Consider the following 23,776-nt stretch of genomic DNA (forward strand, 5'->3'; position numbering starts at 1 on the left):
TTCTAAAGATGTCCAATTGCATTTGTATTACTTTAGCCGCACATATTATTGGGTCATAGAGTACTGAGATGAGAATAAGAGAACTGTGAAGCACTAAAATTAAATGTTCCAGTAGTTAGGTTATATTCAGAGTTCTGATTTAAAGATGGCAGCATCCACTAAAGATCAGCCAGGTGGCAGGTTAGCATTAATTTAGCAGTGCTCCCAGGAAGTGCACTGTTTGCTGTGACTTGCTATCACACATTGTTAAGCAAAGGAAATAGAATAGAGCCATGATTGAAATCACCAAGACAGGCAATTGGAAACAATGGACTGCCTTTTTCTGAAGGAAATCTGTCACCATTTCTCATTGTTGCAACTCTGTTCGGTGAATGCTCCTCTAATAAATGATGTGATTCATTCTTAAACCTTGAATGTAGGCTTCATCCTGAAGTACATGTTCAAATCATTAACCAAGCAACTCTATTTGGGATTGTAAGGAATCCTCAGCCAGGTTGACAGGAGATTCTTGCCTGCTCCTCTCAGGTAACGGAGCTCTGTCCCCATAAGAACCCGAAGGTTCACCAACCTGCTTATCTCTGTGACTAATCGGATGTCTTTAGGTAGCCCAAAACCATGACATGAAGGCAGTAGCCCTCTCTGGCTCCTGCTCCCCAGCAACTGGTACTCACGGGCATATTGCCTCTGAGCTCAGAGCTTCCATATAGCCAGTGATAAGCTCCCTTTTAGAGCCATTTAACTAACTGGCCACTGCCACAAGATGCAAGCTTGTCTAGAAAACAGAAGTTGTGAACTTGGAGCTCTGGCCCTTAATCCCATAGGTGCTACCATTGCCAGTGGTTATTTAGCATTGCAGAAATGCTCATGCCCAGCCATGATCTTCTTGAAACGCTACTGTCTCGTTCCAGAGCTGTGAGGGCAATTCAGCTGTGGATAATGGATATTCAGTGTGATAGAGATACATGCTCCACATGCTTAAGAGGTATCCCCTTCTGAACTATTCATTTTTTCTAAGGTTAATCCAGGGCATTTAAAACAGAACTTTAGCTCTGTGACCTTCCCCCCTGACAACTAAGACTTTCCCATTACCAAAGGGGCTTTTCTTCAGCCTTTAAAAAAAACCACCTTTGACATTGGCATTTAGAAGAATTCATGGCTCATTGTTTCAGCTGTTATAATGGTTGCCATATTGGTTCCAAATGCAGGAAGATGTGTTTCAGATTATAGCTTTCCCTGGACAAATGTATTGTTAGCAAACTGTTTGGTTCCTCATCCAGTGTCTTTAACTCTATATTTAAACCCAAGGGACCGTATCCAACGCTGCCCCTTTGCCAGCAAAACCCACTACTAGTGCAATGGGAAACTAGTACCTAAAGCAGCCAGGCAAACACTCATTTCTAAAGCAACCAGAATTGAGCCTAGCACCAGCCTACCTTGCAGGGTTGTTGTGAGGGTGAGAGAGGGGACAAATTTAATTTGTTTAAAAGTTAACTCACAGGCCTAGCATTGGCCTACTATTTTAAGATGATTACCTCTCAGACATATATCTTAGGGGGACTAAGCAACGCCAGGTATATCAGCTAGTACTACTATAAAATGTGTTTCTATTAACCATATTGCCCATGCCGGATTGGGATGCACATGTGAATAAATATGCGTATCTTGTGTGGAATAGTATAGAATACATTTAATCCATCTGTTCACTGCATATCTTTAGCTAAACCATTTATGAAAATTACAATAAACCCCAGAAAATAATCGAAATTCTGAGTTAAACTCCTATGAGAGCGGCTTTTGTTTTTGCTTTATTAATGTGAAGATTTTCTAGAGGGAACACAAGTACTTAATAAAATAGCGCACAAAGCTCATTTTGAGATATGCAGTAGTTAACAGACTCTTCTTTTGTTTCCACTTCAGCCTTTGATTGGAAAAAAAAATTCCATAAGTCCTTTGTTGAATTTATGCCAAGTTATTTACATTCCATAGAGTGGTGGACCACATTGCATATTCTAGTCTCCACTCATCAGCTTGACTGAAAGAGAGTGGCCAAGTAAAACAGCAACAAACAACCCCCAAGAATCCTTGAGGGGTTGCAGTCGGTAACCAGGCCTTTTGTCTGGCAGCATTCTGACTTGTGGAATACCTTCCTAAGGGAGGTTAGGCCAGCCTCCTCTTTAGTATCCTTTAGATGGCTGGTGTAGACCATATTATTCCACCAAGCTTTTAATAGTTAATTCCACTGTCTGCTTTAGGGCCTTTTCAGCCAACACGCTAAGCCATGGTTAGACCGCTAACCCTTTTGCAGCAAATAGTTAGTGAGCATATTTAAACTGTGTTTATGTAGCCACCATGGTTGGGAATGGTTCACATTGACATGTTAAGTCATGATTCTCCCAAGACGCTAAGCCATAATGTTTAGTTCAAAATGCTTAACTACCGTGGCTTAGCTCGTTGTCTGAAGAGGATTAATATCATTGGTCTCCAGTTTTAACACCTGCTTTGGGTTTTTGTATTTTTATGTGTTTTAATCCTTGCATTTTTATTGTACGTTGCCTTGAGTACTCATATGCTAAATAAAGCAATACATTTTTATTTTTATTTAACTTTTACTGGATATTGAGAGATGTGCATCAGCTTCAAATGAAGCCAAAAGAAAAGTGGGCTGATCCCAAAGCTTCAGACTATTCTGGAACGTTGGCAGATGCCCCACTGTTAAGCGCCTGCAGTGCAGTCCCTACTAATCCTGACAGTGAAAGCTTTGACCTCAAGGGTGTGTATGTTGGAGGTGGGGGTGTCTCCACTTAGCCATTTGGGGGAATGCAGGGTTTTTTCTCCACCCTGTGCAGACTATCAATATCACCACTGGTTTGCATAGGAGAGGAAAAAACATGTACATCTGAAAATGGCAGTGCGCGGGTATCCCACCCTCACCAAGGAACCTGTTACCCTAAGAATCCTTGAGGGGGTATCTTCCCCTCTGTGCACACATCAATGTACATACGTAGACACACACCCCAAAGTCATTTCCCCATGAAAGTCAATAAGGAAACATGAAAATTTGGAATGGAAGGAAAGAATAAGGTAAGGATGCAATGGCAGCATAAATATGACATTTTTGAATAGGGTTGCACAAGAATAATTGGTTTATGGAGTGCAGCCTAAGCATATTAGTACAAAGCTATGAGAGAATGCAGTTACAGTAGTTGTGTTCTGCCTCATTATGTAAAGTGACCATTCCTGATTCTCACAGCAAATGATTCAAATTTATCAGGGAAAAAAGCAGGAAAGCTATATCAAGTTCTTAAAAGATGTAGCAACTAAAGTAGAAAAAACTATGATGAGATAGAATCTTGACTGAAGAGCATGTTACAACTCTGGCAGCAAGAAAAATATGAGACTTAGTTGTATGATGGAAGATAGAGAACACTGAATTAAACAAAATCCTGAGCCAAAAACATTTAGCAGCAGCAAAGGCATCTGGTAACATAATTTGTTAGCAAGGAACAGGCTGCTGTCTCTGACTGACAGAAATGAAAGGAATGGGAGTCTACCCCTTACTTGTAGAACTTGAAGGCCGTAGCAAAGCCTGATATGTCAGCAGTGTGGAGACACGTAGCAGCTGACTTTCAACAGCAGCCACTGGGAGCGCTGCTGAGACCAGAGCAAGTCTGGTGTAATGGTTAGAATGTTGAACTGCAGTCAGGAGATCCCGCTCAGCCATGAAACTCACTGGGTGACTTTCAGCCTAACCTACCTCACAGAGTTGTTGTGAGGATAAAATAGAGAGGAGGAAGACCATGTAAGCCACTATGGGTTCCTCGCAAGGGGTGGGGGGACTGGGATAAAAATTAATACATAAAATAAAAATGCCTGTGCTGGGCACTGCTGGCCATTCACCATCTACACAGCTGCATAGTACACATTAGCAACTCTTCAAGCCTCTTCAACCAGCTGACAATGCCTACCAGGTGCAGGGACATCTGCCAAGGCACACCCTAATGTCTCAAGCATTAAGGGCCAAATTGGGGGGTGGGGCATTGTTTTGGGATCCAGAGGAGGATCCAGATGCAGCACGATCCTCCTCTGGCTGCTCTGCTGTAGCTGCCCCCAACAGCACACTTGCTCCTGGCAGGAGCAAAACAGAATCACTCCACTGGAAGCCAGACTTCAAAGAGTCCAGGAAGAAGGGTCCCAAAGGCTAATATCACCAGTTAAGCCCCTCCTCTGGCCAGTGTCACTACAAAGCCCCTCCAATGCTGGGGCTTGAGGAGCATCATCTCCTCATTCCCCCACCCCCCAATCACCTGCAATGGCCCTCCAATGGTCAGGCAAGCTGAATGCGGAGTAGGGCATCAGTGTCTACAGCATTTAATAAATAAATGAATAAAAATAATGTCCTTTATGACTGAGTATTCAATAAATGTTCATCTTTAAAAAAATGATAATCCCTGGGTGCATGCCCTAATAAAATGTGTTGTGCCCGCCTATGCCGTTGCTTACTGCTCTACTGCAATAGCCTGTTACTTATCATCAAGCCATCTTACTAGCTCAGCTATGTAGTGCTTAACTTCAAAGGTAGAGAACTGTCATAAGGCCAACCAATGGACAATCTACATGGCAATCTAGCGGGTCGCTCTTTCAACGTGTTGGCTAATGGCAGCTCGTCTTCTTCTTTTCCCCTTTCAGTAGGGGTTCCGCAAGGCTCGGTGCTTGGCCCGTAGTTGTTTTCTTTATACATGTTGCCCTTGGGTAAACTTATTCAATCTCATGGCCTCCAATATCACCTGTATGCCGATGATACACAATTATATCTTTCATCTCTGGATCTTTCTCCTGATGTTCACGATCGTATCTTGGCATGTCTTTCAGATATCTCAGCTTGGTTGCTTCACCGTCGTTTGAAACTTAATATGGCAAAGACTGAATTGCTTGTTTTTCCTCCTAAACCTTCTCCTCATCTCCCATTCTCTCTTACTGTCAATAATGTTACGCTTACTCCAGTCAAGGAAGCTCGTAGTCTTGGCTTTATATTTGATTCCTCGCTCTCCTTTATTCCTCATATTGAGACAGTAGCTAAATCCTGTCGTTTTTTCCTGTATAATATTGCCAGGATTCGATCATTTTTGTCTGTCTCTTCTGTCAAGACTCTTGTTCATGCATTGGTTATTTCTCGGTTGGACTACTGCAACCTTCTTCTCACTGGCCTTCCTTCTTCTCACATCAGTTCGTTGGTTTCTGTTCACCACTCTGCTGCTAAGATCATCTTCTTGGCTCGCCGCTCTGACCATGTTACTCCACTTCTGAAATCTCTTCATTGGCTTCCAATTCACTTCAGAATCCAATATAAGCTTCTCCTGTTGACCTACAAAGCTTTTCACTGTCTAGCTCCTTCCTATCTTTCCTCTCTCATCTCACACTGTTGCCCCGCTCGTGCTCTTCGCTCCTCTGATGCCATGTTTCTCACCTGCCCAAGGGTCTCTACTTCCCTTGCTCGGCTTCGTCCATTTTCTTCTGCTGCCCCTTACGCCTGGAATGCTCTTCCAGAACATTTGAGAACTACAAGTTCAATCGCAGCTTTTAAAGCTCAGCTAAAAACTGTTCTTTTTCCTAAAGCTTTTAAAACTTGATTTTGTTCTGACTTTTATACTGTTAGTTTTACTCTACCCTGTGCCTGTTTGGTGCATTCTCTTCCCCTCCTTATTGTTTTATTATGATTTTATTAGAATGTAAGCCTATGTGGCAGGGTCTTGCTATTTTATTGTTTTACTCTGTACAGCACCATGTACATTGATGGCGCTATATAAATTAATAATAATAATAATAATAATAATAATAATAATAATAATAATAATAATTTAGTCATTAAGAGACTTGTAGCAGCAACAGCATATCTAGAGTTCTTATGAGTTGTCAGTAAGCATACTTTTGAAAATCTCAAAGTAAATATTAGTATCCTCTTACGCACAAAAGATCCCTTTAATAAATTGCCTTGTTTAATAGTTCATCTTGTCTCTAGTATTGATGCCCATCTCATACCTAAGCCTCTTATACCAAGCTACTGGGAGATTTTAAAGTATTCTGAGAGAATTGGTGGCAGGAGAAGAGAGTCAGCTTGGATTATAGTGACAGAGATTTCCTTAGGCCCTGAAATATAAACATTTGTTAAAACAAGGAACCCCATAGGTGGGTTTGCCCAGTGAAGGAGTAGTTTTCCCATTGGTGGTAGTGGTGCTGGAGAGAGAAAAACCCATAGAAGGTAACATTATTTGCTCTGCATCTGTGTTCAGGTTATCGGTTCAACATCGGAATTAACCACAGAAAAGAGGCTTCAGTTTCATGGCAATGTTGAATTGGGCCCTACTGTTCCAGATATGAAAAGGGTCTTGTATTGCACTGTTTGTTCAGTGCAATTACCTTACCCTATTAGAGTGTGCTTAACTTTACTATGTTCTTGACTGTACAGTTGTTTAGGAAAAGGGGTAATGTACCCCTATTCTAATTTACAAAACGTCATTGATAACAGCAGAGAGGGTACAGGTACTGCAGATCAAAGCACACTTCCTAAGGAAGAGCATGATGAAGCATATCACACCAATGCTCTATAGTTTGAATTAGCTACCTGTTCTTTTGTGGCACAAATCAAGGTTAATATTTCACAAAAGCATCTAATGTCTTGTTTAAAAGTTATCTTCTCCTCCTCCAGTCATCCTGTCTATGATATGTATATGTGTACATGTCTTGACGAAGCCTCTAAGTGTTACCTTTCCTTTCCTTTATGAAGGCCTTGGATGGGACTCTCTTGTATCCTCTTTGTGCAGGCCTTGGAGTTGTCTGGCATATGACTCTTCAGGGTCTAGTCTTCTCTCATGTATATAACAATAAAAATGGCTGTTGAGTGTTTCTGGATCTGAAGTGCATTGCCTAGAGCACAGGGCCTACAGCTGGACTTTGAGCAGGTTAATTCACCTCCACATCAACCTTGCCCAAGGGCTATGACACCCTCAACCTATCATATTGCAGTATCTATGGTCAACAGAAAGTGACTTCTCAAAGGGCTTGTCTACACCTAAGGGTTTAGGGGAAGGATCATGGACTTACCTGCTTCCACGATCCTCCCCCAGCATCCAAATGGCAGCACGACATCCTGGAATTTTTAAAACAAGGAGCGCAATTGTGCTCCACAGAAAAGTAGGTAAAAATAATAATAATGAACCAGCTCCCCACCCCGCCCCCTCATGGGCATGGAGCATCCCCATACAGCTCAGTGCCCATTTTCAGGGACCCACTACACCCAGGGAGGAAAAGAAGAGGTGGGAGCAGCTGTGGTCCGCAGAATGCTCCCGGGACTACAGGAAACATTGGTTTTTCCACTGTTCCTAATATCCTGTGGAAAGCCTGTGGCCATCCCTGTTTGCCCCCAGGATTCCCTGTGTATCATATGGACGCACAGAGACCCACCCAAGACCTGCCCAGATTTAATGGCTGGTGTAGCCATGCCCAATATCAGTAAAAAGTCATTCACAATACCATCTCTCTGGTTCTATGCCTATTCCCTCAAAGACTGAAGTAAGATTTAGGTATTATTTTTCTGTGGATATGTGAGATTGAATAATACAAAAATATGAACATTCAAATAGGTAGCACAAGGATCTCATCCGCTAACAAGTCAGAAACAGAGGAATATGGGTACACTTTACTGGGGCTAGTCTGCAACAGCATTGCCATGAGGGGAACAATTGGAACTAAGTTGTAGATCACGCTTGAGGGTATTTATGGAAACTCATTTCCCTGTATCTATGCACTTATTGTCAAAAATCTTGTGATATTTGCCAAATCTAATGAGAAGTAGTGTTAGGGGCAAAATAAGCAACATTTCTGAACAGTATGTTAGTAGCCTGGGCTCTTCCCCTAGAACAAAGAGAGTGTAGTTCTGCAGATAAATTAGGGCTTGTTGTTTGAGAGAAAGGGAAAGCACAAATATCTATGTGGCATGCCCTCTCAGGAACTGCCAGCTGGAATTCCTTGTACACAGACAGGAGAAGGGTCAATAGGCAGGAGGTACAAAGCCCATAATAACTGGGGACATTGATTCAAGAGATAGTGGAAACTGGTACTGCTCACAAACTTCACAGGCCCAAAATATAGATGAATACATATCTACCTCTCTCTCTCTCTCTCTCTCTCTCTCTCTCTCTCTCTATATATATATATATATATATATAATATTGGGGGGGATCCTGGTGAAATGTTGTATCTCCCTCTTGCCCCGAGAGAGAGAGAGAGAGAGAGAGAGAGAGAGAGAGAGGGAGAAATCTGCATTTAAAAAAAAAAGAAAAAAAAGAGTACACATTACGCTCATGTACCATTTAAAATTAAATTTACAAACAAAACCCAACAACTACAGCTAATTTTCAGGGAAGTGTGCATAGCCATGCGGATTCTTTTGTACATTTTCCATGACTATGGCAGAAGTTGGAAGAAGTTTCAGCAAGCTAGTACTCTTCAAAAACTGCAGGCATTCTACTATGTGACAAGAAAAGTTACGCCACTTAGGTATTTGTTTATTGAGTGTGAATGTTCAAGTGAGGTTGACTTTGAGAAGATAATTCATGGGTTTGGAGTTAAAATGGCCAGAAAAGAAAAGCTTTGAAGTGATTTGATCTATTTATAAAATGCCTGCAGCTGTGCTTGTTTATTAGAATTTTAAAAATCAAAATAATGAAAGAATTGTTAGGGTCAAATAAAAAAGTTACAAAACAGTAACAGTAACAAGTTTTGGAGGATATTTCTTCAGGGTGGATATTATGTTAAACAAAAATAGTGAAAAAGGAGGGGGTCTTTCAGAGCATGGAAGACATTTGTAATGGCATAATTTCAGAAAGGCAGAAAATATAATTACAGAATCAAAATACAAACTTTTTTTTCTTGACTCATCAGATGGTAGATATGGGATGGGACCCAGGTATGTGTTGGAGGAGGGCTGTGTCCACAAAAGCAGAGGTAGGAAACCTGTAGTCCTCTAGAGTTGCTTGGCTATAACCCCCATCATCCTTGACCATTGCCATGCTCACCATGGCTGATGGGATTTGGAGTTCAAAAATATCTGGAGGGCTACAGGATCTCCACCCCTGCACTAAACTCAACTCTGAAGCTCATAGATTTGACTGTGGATTAAATCTATTAGCAATCAGTTTATACTTTTATAAAATTGCAAGTGTGCATGAAGAGATTCTTGAATCTGCCATGGCTACAAAAAACTAAGACTGTTTGAATTTAACTTTTTTTTTTTTACATATAGAAGTAATTAAAGTTTGGAGATTTTGACATGTTGAACCATTTTTTAATTTTTATTTTTGTGTGTGAATCTCTGATATAAGTCCAGGTTGTTAATTGCCTAATCCTGAAATATTTCACAAAATACGTTTAACCAGCAATCAGGATAAGTTGTTATTGTTTTAATTATGTTTTTGGAACAAAAATAAGAATGAATCAGGATGAAGAGAAACTAAAATACAAAAGAAAACTAAAAATTACAGAGAAGTATACACAGCAATGCAAGGTCATGTTAATTGGAGTGTTTATATATATGGCAAACAAGATTTATGCTGTAAGGTTGTGTTGTGATCAACACACAAATTGGAGCATTCAGAAGTCCAAGTCAACGTCCAAAACCTATTGAATACATCTAGTCAGTTTAAATAACATTTGAAAAAACGCCTCTAGGAATCATGGAAGCAATTTGGTTGTTTTTCTTCTTCTTGGCCCAGCATTTAGTGGTTCAGGATAGCTAGAAGATTTTTTACAGGTAGCTGCACACGTTTTAATTGGTATATATTTTATTATTTTGTAAATGCTGTTTTCTATCCCGAGACACAAGGGACAGTATGAGCTGTAAATCTGGGTTAATAAAATACACCTCTAAAAACACGACAGAATTTTCCAGTATTAGGCAGTGTGGTCCCTATGATAAGACACAAGTTTCCATTTCCACTGGTAATTGCCTCAATCTGTACAGTACACACTGTGAAACATACCTCCATAACTTGCAATACTCACTAACAAATGGCTCATAAGACACAGGAAACGGTATCGTATTACAAAAGGTTATTCACTACACTAATATTATTCATATTGAGCTGAAATGAATCATTAATCTACATAGCACTAGCCAATGAAGCAGGAAATCTCATTGTGTATTGCTCCCACCTGCTCTTCTAGCTCAAAATAAATCCATTAGTTAGGAGCCGGTTGTGTAATTTAGCTTGCAGAACAGCGTCACACAGAGAAATACAATTGAACAGCTACATACATATCTGTAATATGAGTAATATGTATGTAGGAATTATGTATAGCTTCTAACAACCTGAGACTTACTTTTGTCATACCTATCTTTCATGGAGTTGCAGCAACAAACCGATATACACTAGAGTTTCCCTCCTCTCCCCTGATTATTTATTGTGATGGCTTAATCTAATGTTTATTCTACCATACTAGTCATGTCATTGAAAATGCATAAATGATATTTCCAGTGCAAGGCAACACATATTTACTCAGGAATAAGTCCCTCTGAATTCATTGTGACTTATTCCCAGGTAATGTGTATAGGATTGCAGCATAAGTCACTCTGGGAGTGGAGTTTGGAGAAACAATCACAATGCTGTTGCTCTCTATAACCTTCAGCAAGGAATTGGTGGTGTAATATCTACTTTGGAATGCAAAGCAGTATAGATGACAACAGCCTGGATTTTTTTCTTAATTAACTTTTAATCCTTATGGTTGCAACAATGTCTCTTGGCACTTCAGCAGAACATAAACCAGGATAGTGTTATCTTTTCTAAATCTTAATACAGGCGTCTTGTAACAATTGCTTTGAGAGGTATCATGAGCTTATCATCTCAATACCGGTAGATTCCAGACTCTGGTAGCAATGTAATTACCATAAATAAAATCAATTTTATGACAGCTATCCATTTCTGTATAATGGTAGGTAGCCAAGATAGGAAGGCAGGCTTCAAACTCCTTCTATCATTCTCACATCTCATCATCACTCCTAAATTATGTCCCAAGTAAAGGGGATGTTGAAGATGGTATAACCAAGCTGTCACAGTAATAGGGTTAAAAAATAACCCCCTAAAATAAAACGTGTATCTAGAAGTTTTGGGAAACAGGATATATGTCCTGAGAAAAGGGATTCGGTAAGACACTGGAATTAATCAAGGCAATGCTCATCCAGTTTGCATGGCTGGTATGGGTAAGATGTGCACACAAAATAGTGAGGAGGGAAGCATATCCAGACCTACCTTGTCCCTTCCACTCTAAAGGATTAGGTCCTTTTTACAGCTGGGTGAACAACAGGCAGCCAAGCTCATATGAGCCTAATGGCATTTGGATTCCAAACCACCAAAAATGTAATCCGCATCTCCACAAGCAATCTTGCCAACATTTGTAATTTCTTGGCTCTCTTTCCTCTAATGCCATGTAGCAAAGCTAGGGATGATGAAAGTGATACCCATAACTGGGAGGGATAGAAATGGGCCTTTTTGCTAACAGTTTAGCAGGTGCGCTTACCTTAGGTGGCTGGAAAGTATTTTCTTTTTGCTTTCCTTTTAAAATATTTTGTAGCAGACTGTGATGGCTGCACGAGGGCTCCGTGTGGAGGCCACCAGCTGTAGGCCACCACGGCTCTCCACCAAGAGACCACCATGTTGGTGTAACGTTGTTCCAAGAACATTCTAGAGGCAATCTTCATGGGAGGGGTATAATCCTCCTTTTTCCAGCTTAGTGAGCTGCTAACAGACCAAAGCTGATTTCAGGAAAAAAGTGGAGAAAAGGCTAAAAGTGATTCTCAATGTGTTTTCTTGAACATGGCTCCCTAGATGGGAACAATATGGCTTACAGCTGCTGGCTACTGCAAGGACCTCTTTTACTCATCTGCCACTGCCATAAACAGGGGCAAAAAGTCTAAAGGGGGGGGGGGACAAAAACTACTGACCAGCCTCGGAGAATATGCAGCACCTGTCTCCCAAAATTTCTTGCAAAATTTTTCCTCTGGTAAAATAAAATTATGGGATGAAATTGGTGATGGCGGTGGCAGGACCTTAATAACAAACAGAGTACAAGTGGCTACAATGGAATTCTCAAAGAAAACTCCAGCATTCAGCATTTTCCTCTCATGGGCTGGTTGAAAGCACATGAAGGACCACCACCTCATTGCTTTAAGCCATTCAGGAAAACAAATGACTCTAGTTTGTCTTCCAACCTGGTGGTTCCTGGCTGCCTTACCAGGTTTCCTTTGAGTCTGGTGGTGCCGTTGCTGAATAACAGGTCAGTTCAAAACAAAAACTTCCTCGTCCATGATTTGTTTGTGGATTAGAGGGCCGATCTGCTATGCATTACTGAAACCTGGGATGGATGAGTAGGTCTGGGAGGGGTTAGTCTCTCCCAGGTGTGCCCTCCCAGGTACTAGGAGCAGCACCAACATTGATTGGAGGGTAGGGCATGGGGGGATTGCTCTGGTTTATAGCCATTCTATTCCCTCTCTATGCTTACTGTCCACTCGAATACCAATCCTGAGTGTTTGTACCTTGTGTTGTGTACCTGGGGCAGACTGGGGATTCTGCTGATGTGTCACCCAACCCCTTGCCTTCAGTTTCCCTGCCAAAGCTGAAGGAGGTGGTCTCTGATTTGGTGTTGAGGACCCCTAGAATTCTATGACCTGTAGAATTCTAGGAGATTTCAACTTCCATGCTAAAGCTGCCAGGTCAGGGTTGTTGTTGTTGTTAAAGGCCTCTATGACAGCAAATGGAATGTCTCAACATGTTGTCGGCCCAACACATGTTGGATTTAACCCTATATACTTGCAAATATATATAAAAAAACAATATCACCATTAAAACCTAGTTCCAAAAAATCTATTGCTGTCACCATCCCCATGTAAACTCTGTGTTTGCAATAAAATATTGCTGCCCTTGGAATAGTTTTAATCTTTAGGAAAGATCTTAAATTTTAATGTCTGCTCAGAGATAAATGGCTGCTGCAATAGTAATTCTGTCATATCTTGTGACCACAGACATTCCCATATACTGTTATTTATGCTGCAAACATCCAGTTTTAAAGGCTTGATTCTCATTCCCTATAAACTGTTTCACTGTAATATATTTCAAAAACAGGACCAAACCTGTCCAAGATTCAACCACATCTTAAATCTATTGTCTTACAATACTTTGAAACTTTCCACCAATTTGGCTTACTGTACAGCCTGCCATTGAAATAGGTTGTCAAATAAGGATATAAACTAGAATACACTAGGCACGCATATGTCAATTAAGGTTAAATCCAAGTCTTACATGTGTTTACTTGGAAACATTATAAACTTCACTAAGAGCTATGGTGATTACAACAAAGTACATTTAGTTTGCAGAATTGACAAGAAGCAGTATAAAACATATGGTGCTACTAACTGCTAAACCTTGACATGATATCTGTTATTGAACAAACTTCTGTTGGTCTAGGAATGTGCAGACTTGCTGGTCACAGAATGCTTAGCTTAGCTTCCAATACTGAATAAAGATAGGCTGTTTTAATTGCATTGGCTTAATTTAAGTTAGGTTTAATTTAAGATGCCTAACTCTGCAGAACTGAATCATCAATGAAGCAGGTAACTATATAGAGGTCAAAATGGACTATTGATACACATTTATTTTGAGTAGTTCAGATAGAAAGTGGGTTCAGGATCCAACCACATGTTGCATGGGGGTCATTTTTTCCCTCCACTTTAAAAATAAATAAATCACAATGAGACTGGGGAGATTATGAGTTGAAGCAGAGGAAGGACAGGAAGAAATATGCTGCTTAACCCTTTCCCCTTTTCAACTAAAAATCATCTCCCCAAACTGATTTTTCAAGTGTGATAAGGCCTGTTCATGCTGCGCACATGTGCTGTGAAATGTGACAGGGCATCATCACCTAAAGGCAAGTTGTGGAAATTATGCTTTCCTGCATGGGTACAAAATGTAAGTTCCTCTTTTGCATGTTAAAGGAGAAAAGTGAAAAGGACTCCCGTGATTCTTCTATTGTGACTTCTGGATCTCAGTCTTCGTACCTTTACTAGATTATGTGTTTTAAAATCTTTTTTTCTATCTTCATGACAGCTAGAAACTTACTATAAAAGAAACCACACTCATGACATTCTCAGAAACTTCAAACATTCCCAGTTTGATCTCTTCTCGATCATCCCAGAGTGCAGGACACAGAATAATGGCTTAAGTTATAGGAAGGCAGTTTCCGGTTGCTCATCAGGGAAAACATCCTGACTATTAGACCAATATGACAATGGAACCAATTATCTAGGGAGGTCGTGGGTTCTCCAACACTAGAGGCATTCAAGAGGCAGCTGAACAACCATCTGTAAGGGATACTTTGAGTTGGATTCCTGCATTGAGCAGCCAGTTGGACTTGATGGCCTTATAGGCCCCTTCCAACTCTACTATTCTATGGTTCTTTCTTTCTTTCTTTTTAAAAATAGGCTATCTAAATTAGCTAGCTCTTTTGTTTTTTTTAATAATAGAAGCCTCTAAATAAATTTCTAATTGGCTAGCTAGACCCCTTGCATTAAAGTTCAAGCTTCTCTCATCATTAGTCCAAATTTCAACTTCCATAAATATGTGAGGCATACCCTCAGTTACTTTGTCTCCATGAAACTATCAAAAGACCTAATATACTCTATAAGGACTCTATACTCTCCAAACATCTCTTCTGGAAGGAATTCTACACATGCTCTGAAAGCCAAGATTCTACTAAACCAAATCTAACTAGCTAAGTTAGACAGAATTTTTTATTTTATTTCCAAGTATCTGTGTGAAATTTATGGCTTTCCCCTTTTTTCTTACCCTTGCCCTGCAAATAAACTTGCTTTATATACTTTTGACATTTGGCTTCATTTGTTTAAAAATGTATTTCTCTAGAATTTGGGCTGATGGGAGGGGTCTTAACTCTAGGGCTTTGAAACCCCAAAGCAGCTGGACATCCTAGGGTATGTCAAGAGGGTCAGTCTGACTAGTGACAGCCTGTTGTAATCCTTCTCTGGAGAGCGCTAACAAAAAGAGGTCCACCAATGGGGAAAGACTTCCATTATACCATTATTATACAGAAACGGAATAATGTTTTTGCTTCTAAAAATGTGTCAGTTCTGCAAATACGTTTTTATTATCCTTTTATGCCATTATTTTATTATAGTAGATAGTCAAAGAAATATAATTCAGTTCCCCAAAATGGCCCAGATTTATTTAATGAAGAAAACTGTAATTATTTTCCTGGTTTTTTTCCATAACATTAGAATTTGTTAAAGGCGTTCTGCATACATTCATAAATATCAATAATAGGCACTAATGCATTTCTACAATTTACAGCCTATGGCTTTTAGAAATTGAAAATATCCCATCTGCTATACAAAAATCTGTTGCATTTCAATAAGGACCCCTCAGTGAACCTCTGAATTTGGTGCTTTCCAATAAAGAGAAATACAAAGCCTTCTGATGCTTTAGTCTTATCCTCTTGACCCTATTCATAAGAGCTCAACAGAAACAAAAATCTCATATTTTATTCAGTATTACATTAATGTTCTATTATATAGAGAAATGTGTATCTCTGAGGCTAGAAATACACACTGCAGCTGATGTGGTCACCTCTGAAAACAGCAGCACTTCCCCTCCTTTTCAAGACACCAGATTGTAACAGTGACCCCCAACACAGACACAGAAGCTGAGGAAGCGGTGGTGCCCACAGAAGAGGAACCAGAGACCCTCAAGCCAGAGGTGGAGGCCCCCGAGCTGAAGACCTTTGAGCATGAACCAACACTAGGCTAGCTCCAGCACTGGGCCAGCACACCCATCTCTTAGATCTCCATAATCCATGAAGCTGGTGTACCGATGCCAGCAGGGCCTTGCTCATGGAGAGACTGAGGTGCGCTAGGCTCAAGACTAGAGGCCTGTTCCTTTAAGGCTTCCACTTTGTGGGAAGGGGTGGAGTCTAAGAAAGAGCTTCCAGGCTGAAGTATAAAAGGCTTCAGTCTAGCCTCAAAACTTGTTAGAGCGAGTTGCTTACTAGGATCTCTTCTAAGTGCTACAACATTCCAACTACCTTCCAGTCCTGAACCCTATGGGCTTCTGCTTCTGACCAGAAGAGGACAGTCCCCTATAACATTTAATAAGTCAAAGCATGTCACTAGAAAACTTTAACCTTTGTACTGTACACCTTGTTGTGTGCGATATTATCTCAATCAGGGCTGGTGTGTGTGTGTGTTTACGTGGGGCTTCTCTAAACCAGTGATTTATAGCACCCTCGTGACCAGCCACTCACAGAAGTTTGCAGGTCAATTTCATGACATTGTCAACAAACAGGACGTCTCCCACAGTTTCCCCCGTTTATTACGGTTTTTAAAAGATCAAAGATAAATTGCAATAAACCCTTAATGGTGTAAATTCAGCAGTGTGTAAAGCCGGCATTGCTCTATGAACTTGCAGAGAAAGGATTTTCCATGTCTGCGACTGAGAGAGAAGAGGGTAAAATGCCTCTCTGTAACAAAGGGAGGCAGATCTGACCCACCCCACCCCACCCCACCTTTAAGTTCAATGGCGCATAGTCCCAAGTAATTGTAGTGAGTACAAACTTACAGCACATTCTTATGTCTACTCAGAAGTAAGATCCATTGTGTTCAATAGGGCTTACTCTTAAGTAAGCCTCATCTTGAGTATTGCATCCAGTTCTCGGCACCACACTTCAAGAAAGATGCAGACAAGCTGGAGTGTATTCAGAGGAGGGCAACAAGGATGATCAGGGGTCTGGAAACAAAGCCCCATGAGGAGAGACTGAAAGAACTGGGCATGTTTAGCATGAGAAGAGAAGATTGAGGGGAGTCATAATAGCACTCTTCAAATACTTGCAAGGTTGTCACACAGAGGAGGGCCACGATCTCTTCTTGATCATCCCAGAGTGCAAGATATGGAATAATGGGCTCTAATCAGTTTGAGCTACAGAAGGGGCATTTTATTGGTATAGAAAATGGTAGAACATTTACAGGGCTACTCTAAGATGAGACTGCAGGTTTTGGTACTAAAGTTACTAGCAACCAGTAAGGGTTAGAGATTCTCCACATCACTCAGTCACTCCCCATGAAAGTCCAAGTGAATTATGGGTGTTAGCTGAAGCATCCATAGAGTTTTGCCAGTCAGGAATCTCAGCTGACTATGCTAACTTACCTGAGCACCTCCATCACATCTAGTTTCTTGCTCCCTTATTATTTTAGCTAGCTTTATATGCCTTCTTCCTTAAATAAACAGGAAGCCTGTTTCATCCCAGTCTTTGGAGATGGCTCTTTATTTCTTGTTCCTGCAAATGAAATACTGTAATTTCTATTCTTTTCCCCAACACTGTTGCTGATACTCTGGATATTGTCACAGAGGGTGTAGGAGCAACCGATAGCCAAGAGAGCAGATTCAGGAGCCAATGTGACAATCTTCCATGCAGAACGGATAAAGGGAAGGGTGGAACCTCTTAGGTTAATCTAGTCTATTTTTAATTTCTTAGATACCGAAAAGCAGCAGGATAGGTTCTAAAACTGAGATTTGTTTGTTCTGGCACCTACTAGTTATTCTATATTTGCATTAGCTAGAGGGAAATAAAAACACTTCTTTTCAGACACTCCATATTGTCTTACGTGCATACCTGCCATAATCCAGCATACTCGTGAGCATCAAAAGAAAACAGCCTTCTAAAACTTATACAGCTGTCATTTCATCAAGTTTACTGTGGAATGAGAAGGAAATGATTGGCAGGAAATGCAATGAGAAACCTAAGGCTACTTCCTACTGAGTCTATGCAAATTATCAGGTCTTGTTAGCTTTCCAAGTATACTAGGTTAACTATTTTCTTTTTTAAAACTGACACAGTTTGCTGAGCTTTCTGTAGTAAAATGACATTTCTTTTAACACATCCCTGGGTTATAGAAAACTGGATCTGTGCCCATATCATTTACTCACATTTTTAGCAATTCAAAATTTTGAAACAACACAAGGTTGTGCTGCAGTCTCTCATATTTTTACATTTCTAAGGAAATATACAGTAATATTAACTTCCATTGTTCTAGACACTAGAGGAAAAGCTTGATATTTAATATTTGTTTTAAAAGTGTGTACTGAAGTAATAGCCTAAAAGGTAATACGTATGTTCTTGTTCTCTCTCTCTCTCTCTCTCTCTCTCTCTCTCTCTCACACACACACACACACACACACACACACACACACACGAACTGCCCATGTGAGTGTCTATAATCTTCTAATTTAGGTCATCTTAAAAAAAATAATCTGTATTTATAAACATCTAAAAATTACCCTGACCATGTGTGCAGATAAATCACATTGCAGGAGGCAGTGTTGTAGCTTGAGAAAGTGTGGGTTACACCAGCCCTGCAAAGTAGCACAATGTTGTTTTGCACAGGAGAAAGGTTAGATTAGTGTATGACAATTTTGCAGTGTAGTCCTCTGTTGTTATCTACTCTCCTGGAGTGTTGGTGTTTCAGGAAAATGCAGATGGGGCAGTGAACTTCATTGTAGCAACAGTGCAATTTATAAAAGTCAGCAACACCCCGTAGACTTTAATGAATTGCACTGTTTATATAATTTTAGGAAAAACTGCCATTTTTAGCTCTTACGGGGGGACGAGTGGAGCCTCCCCCCACATCTCTCTCTTAATGCATGCCTTGGAGCTGAAACAGTGTGCCATGTACCTTCTCTGTTGCGAAGCTACCTGAATCTAGGAGTGGATCCCTAGGTGAGCGATCATCCCTGTATTAACCACTTCCTTCATTGCTGTAAGTGCTGTTGGCCCAAGGAGTCGGGGGGGGGGGGAATAGGGTTTCAGCTGCAGGTGGAAAGACATAGGCTGTGTTCGGACAATACAATAGTCAATCGTAGGTTAATAGTGAACTCCACAGTTGATTATCAAGGGGGTACTCCCCACATGACATGATTATAAGTAACCATGGTGTGGATTAAGAGCAGCGTCGAGTTGACTATTAGTCAACAGAGTGCTTAATTAACGCATCCCCTGCCCACTCTCCACCCCTCAGTCCTCCCGCTGGTATCCCATCAGCTATTGCGAGTTCTGCCGGCAGGCTAGAGCAGCTGCCACTTTGGTCACTCTTGCCAGGGGACTCTGTAGTTGCTGAAAATAACCAACTGTGCGTGACGAAATAGTCAATAGAGTCCAACACACAACATGATAACCAACAGTTGTTCAGATTATCAACCCATCATAAACCAAACTGTCTATGTGTCTAATGATTGAATCTCCCACTATCACAAGCCCCCCTCCTGCTAGAGGCACATCCTTGATGCGGGAGGACATTTGCTCATCTTCCTCGGAATGGGTCCCTTCTAAGAGTTCATTTCCCTCTTCCTCGGAATGATGCCCTCCTTCTCCCAAGACCTGCATTTTCCATGACTGCTGGAGAATGCTGGTTTAACAGGAGACTTTTCCAGCCCTGCTTGGAGATGCCAAGTTTTAAACCTGGATTTTCTGCAAGAAAAGTGTGTGCTCTGCCACTGAGCTATGGCCCTTTCTATCTGCAGTAGTTCTAACATTCTTATTTTTATGTCTTTTACATGTTCTACAATATGCTGAAATACAATATGATGAAGTGCAATATTAAAAAAGAGAGCCAATGTGGCGTAACGGCTAGAGTGTTGGCCTGGAAGTTGGGAGATCCAGGTTCTAGTCCCCATTCGCCCATGAAAGCTTACTGGGTGACTTTGGGCCAGTCAGAAACTCTCATCCCAACCTTCCTCATGGGGTTGTTGTTGTGAGGATAAAATGGAGAAGAGAATTATTATGTATGCTGCCTTGGGTTCCTTGGAGGAAAAAAGGTGGGATATAAATGTAATAATAAATAAATAAATAAAGTTTTAAATAAAAAGAATGAATACATAATATTGATGCTTCAACATGGAAGAGAATATGGAAATGTTATATTACCATGAACAGCTCACATTTTGTATTGTTTGTAAGCTAATCAATGCTCGGTTGGTGATAATCCAGGAGGTAACAGATGCTCAGAAGCACCGCTGATAGGCTTTGGAAGAACATGGGAGCAATTTCACTACCAAAATGCAGAGGCCATAACAAATAAAAAGCTTACCTGACGAAGATCCAGAGTAATGGTCACATAATGATATTCCTTCCCATTCTGAATGCTAGGACTTTGCCACCAAGTATTCTTGCCATCAATTGCATTTGTTATCGGGTGTCGCACTGTTGGGCGAACAGTAAAATGGAAAATAATAATAAAGTTAATTAATAGTGAACGTGATTCAGCTTCCATCTCACCCACTATTCTATTTGTCTCATACAGTATGTAAGGATCATATTATAACACCTCAGATAATACTATATTCCTGCGCTTGTTATGGTACACTGCAGATTTTAAATGTGTTCTCACATCTTTATTATGAAATGCATTTCAAGTACATGTTTAGATTCCTAATGAGATTAAATATAGAGAGTTTTAAAAATAATCAACATACACACACAATAAAAAGCAAGCTATGGCTTATTATAACAATCCAGCCAGTGCTGCAATTAAATCAACATTAATTTCAATGGGACTTGAAATACATTTCCCATGCATATTCCACCGAAGTGAATCTTAGATACTCAGCAGCAGTGTCTATTGAACTGTACTCCACAAAGTGTCAGCTGCGAGGTGTATAAAGAAAAAGAAAAGAAAAAAATAGAGAATATGCCATGCTGAGGAATCCGTAACTTTTCAAGCACAGCTCTGCAATTGCCAGCAGTGACTGCTAGAATGTATTTTTTTAAAAAAAAAAAAAGAAAGAAAAAGAAAGTAGCAAAAGAAAGAAAGGGCAAAACATATTGAAGCAACAGAATTAAAAACTGAGTGAGGAAAATCGGGAGGACTTGGGAAGTATATAAACAGCTACCTCAATCCCACTAAAGTTGCAGCTGATGTTACTGCAACTCCCATTCCCTCAAAAGTAATTTGTGTTCCCTTACAGACGTGGCGATGACCTACTACATTCTTTAAAAACTTCAGTCCCACAGCAACACGGCCTTTTCTTTTCTAGCACCCTGATTGTGCCGTTCTCTCCCTAGAAAGGTAAAACTGTTCCCACCTTTGCTCAGTTTCAGGTGGGTGGTGAAGTTATGTTCTTTTTGAATTCTTGTGGGTTTTAATCGGGATTGATTCTGCTCTCTGATAGCTCTGTTCATCTGGTTTGTTTTGATTTTTTTGTACATGCCTTGTGAGCCCAGTTTGGGCTAAAAGGTAGGTCATTAATATTGTCAGTAAATTAAATAACGTGAGCAGCAATTGAGGGGTTCTATTATTTTCTTTCCTAACAGCAGCTTATCATACATCGTGAAACTGCATTTGAACTTTGGTAACTTTCAAAAGCCCCTCATTTATTTATTTATTTATTTATTTATTACATTTCTATACCGCCCAAGAGCCGGAGCTCTCTGGGCAGTTCACAAAAACTAAAAACATTCAAAGTATAGAACAACAGTATAAAACCATAATATAAAATACAATATAAAAGCTCAACCAGATAAAAACAGCAACAATGCAAAATTACAAATTTAAAACACCCAAGTTAAAAAAATTTATAGACTCTTACAATGCTGGGAGAATAAAAAGGTCTTCACCTGGCGTCTAAAAGCATATAACGTAGGTGCCAAGCGAACCTCCTTAGGGAGCTCATTCCACAGCCGGGGTGCCACAGCAGAGAAGGCCCTCCTCCTGGTAGCCACCTGCCTCACTTCCTTTGGCAGGGGCTCGCAGATAAGGACCCCTGAAGATGACCTTAGGGTCCGGGCAGGTACATACGGGAGGAGGCGTTCCTTCAGATAGCCTGGCCCCAAGCCGTTTAGGGCTTTAAATGTTAATACCAGCACTTTGAATCGGGCCCGGACCTGGACTGGCAGCCAATGAAGCTGGAAAAGGACTGGCGTGATGTGGTCTCATCGGCCAGTCCCTGTTAGTAATCATGCTGCCCCGTTTTGTACCAGTTGAAGTTTCCGGACCGTTTTCAAAGGCAGCCCCACGTATAATGCATTTGTAAAGCTTTGTTGCTTCACTTGGAGAGGATTCTTATTTGCCTACACCAAGTAGGATATAACGCTTTGAATGTGGTTTGAAAACAGTATATGGAAAGTGACCTGGGCCCCAATAGTTGTCAATACCATTATAAACCAGTAGTGTAGATCCCGCCCAAGTCAACTAGATGAGTGGCTAGTTACAAGATCTTTACATTGCTAAATGATGTTTTGGCACCACAGTGCAGCAATTAGGAAAGCAATTGAATGAATTATGTTTTGTATGACTATATTTGTATTTCTTTTCATTTGTTAACACCATGGGGAATTTTTTAATAATAATACCACCACTTTTTGGCCCAAAGGGTCTCTAAAGCAATGAACAGCATATAAAATAAAATGAACTGTTTGGTCAATCATTAGCTGAGGCCTACAAGCTGCACTTACATGGAGATACATGGGAAAGACAAAAATTATCATCTGTTTTGCTTATCATCTCTTATGATTAGCTGTTATCTGGGGCTGAAGCCCAGCAGAAGAAGCTGACAGGACAGCAATCTATTTGTTGTCATGTTTGTCCTTTTTCTTCTGCTGCCCCTTACGCCTGGAACGCTCTTCCAGAACACTTGAGAACTACAAACTCAATCACTGCTTTTAAAACTCAGCTAAAAACTTTTCTTTTCCCAATAGCCTTCAAATATTGAGTTTGTTCTGACTCTATACTGTTAGCTTCTCCCTACCCGGTACCTGTTTACACTTCCCTGTGCCTGTTTGCATTCTCCTTCCCTCTTTATTGTTTACTACAACTTATTAGATTGTAAGCCTATGCGGCAGGGTCTTGCTATTTACTGTGTTATCTGTACAGCACCATGTACATTGATGGTGCTATATAAATAAATTAATAATAATAATAATAATAATAATAATAATAATAATAAATAATAATAGATTCCATCCAACAACTGTCCCATCCTGGCAAGGATGAGCCCATGGTGGCTGAGATGTTTAGCTGCCTTATATGCCATTCTATTTGCAAAGTTATTGTTTACATTATGCAGGTTTTTATATATGTCTTTAAAAGAGTTTAAAATGCATACAGTTCCAGGAAGTAAGTAGGCCTAAATGTACTTACAATTTGTGTTTACAAGTCTGGTAAGTATAAAGTAGAAGAGGAGGGAGTGAATGCCTGAGTGCTGAGTGCTGATCTGATGGTGGCAGGGGAGTGCTTGGATTGGATGGCAGTGGGAGAGTGGGAGGAGCTGGAGAAATGTGTGTATATATATATGGTTTTGGCTGACAGGAGCTGAGTAGTAGATGAATATATGAGAGTGTATGATAAGGGAGTGAGAGTGTTAGATTATATGGTGTGAAGAGATTGATAGGCAGATACTGGAAAAGAAAGATTTATGTAGGACATTGTGTTGGGAATACAGATGATTATAATAAGGAACAGTAGAATTCCACAGTGAAACCTTTTAAGAGAGAACTTACAGAAACCAATACACATTGAAACCTTGTAACCATATGCACTGCAACTGAGGAAACCATTAAGCTTGTTTACATGCAATTACTTCTGTTAATAAATTCCAGTTAATTTGAACAACTGGTGTGGTCTGTGGAGGAGTGCCTGAAGAGGGTACAGTTAATAGTGGCAGTGGAAAGGAGAACT

General features: G+C 40.4%; 1 protein-coding gene across 4 annotated transcripts in view; it reads right to left on the reverse strand.

Moving 5' to 3' along the window:
- The window catches only part of LAMA2 (laminin subunit alpha 2), a 477,652-nt gene that overhangs the window by 344,090 nt on the left and 109,786 nt on the right, over window positions 1-23,776 (reverse strand). For all 4 annotated transcript variants that reach the window (XM_063124695.1, XM_063124694.1, XM_063124692.1 and 1 more), the window contains exon 3: window positions 20,192-20,304. In XM_063124695.1, coding sequence (XP_062980765.1) covers window positions 20,192-20,304 — 113 coding nt within the window. The remainder of the gene's footprint in view (window positions 1-20,191; window positions 20,305-23,776) is intronic.

This window comes from Elgaria multicarinata, chromosome 4 (assembly GCF_023053635.1).
Source record: "Elgaria multicarinata webbii isolate HBS135686 ecotype San Diego chromosome 4, rElgMul1.1.pri, whole genome shotgun sequence".
Classification (NCBI taxonomy): domain Eukaryota; kingdom Metazoa; phylum Chordata; class Lepidosauria; order Squamata; family Anguidae; genus Elgaria; species Elgaria multicarinata.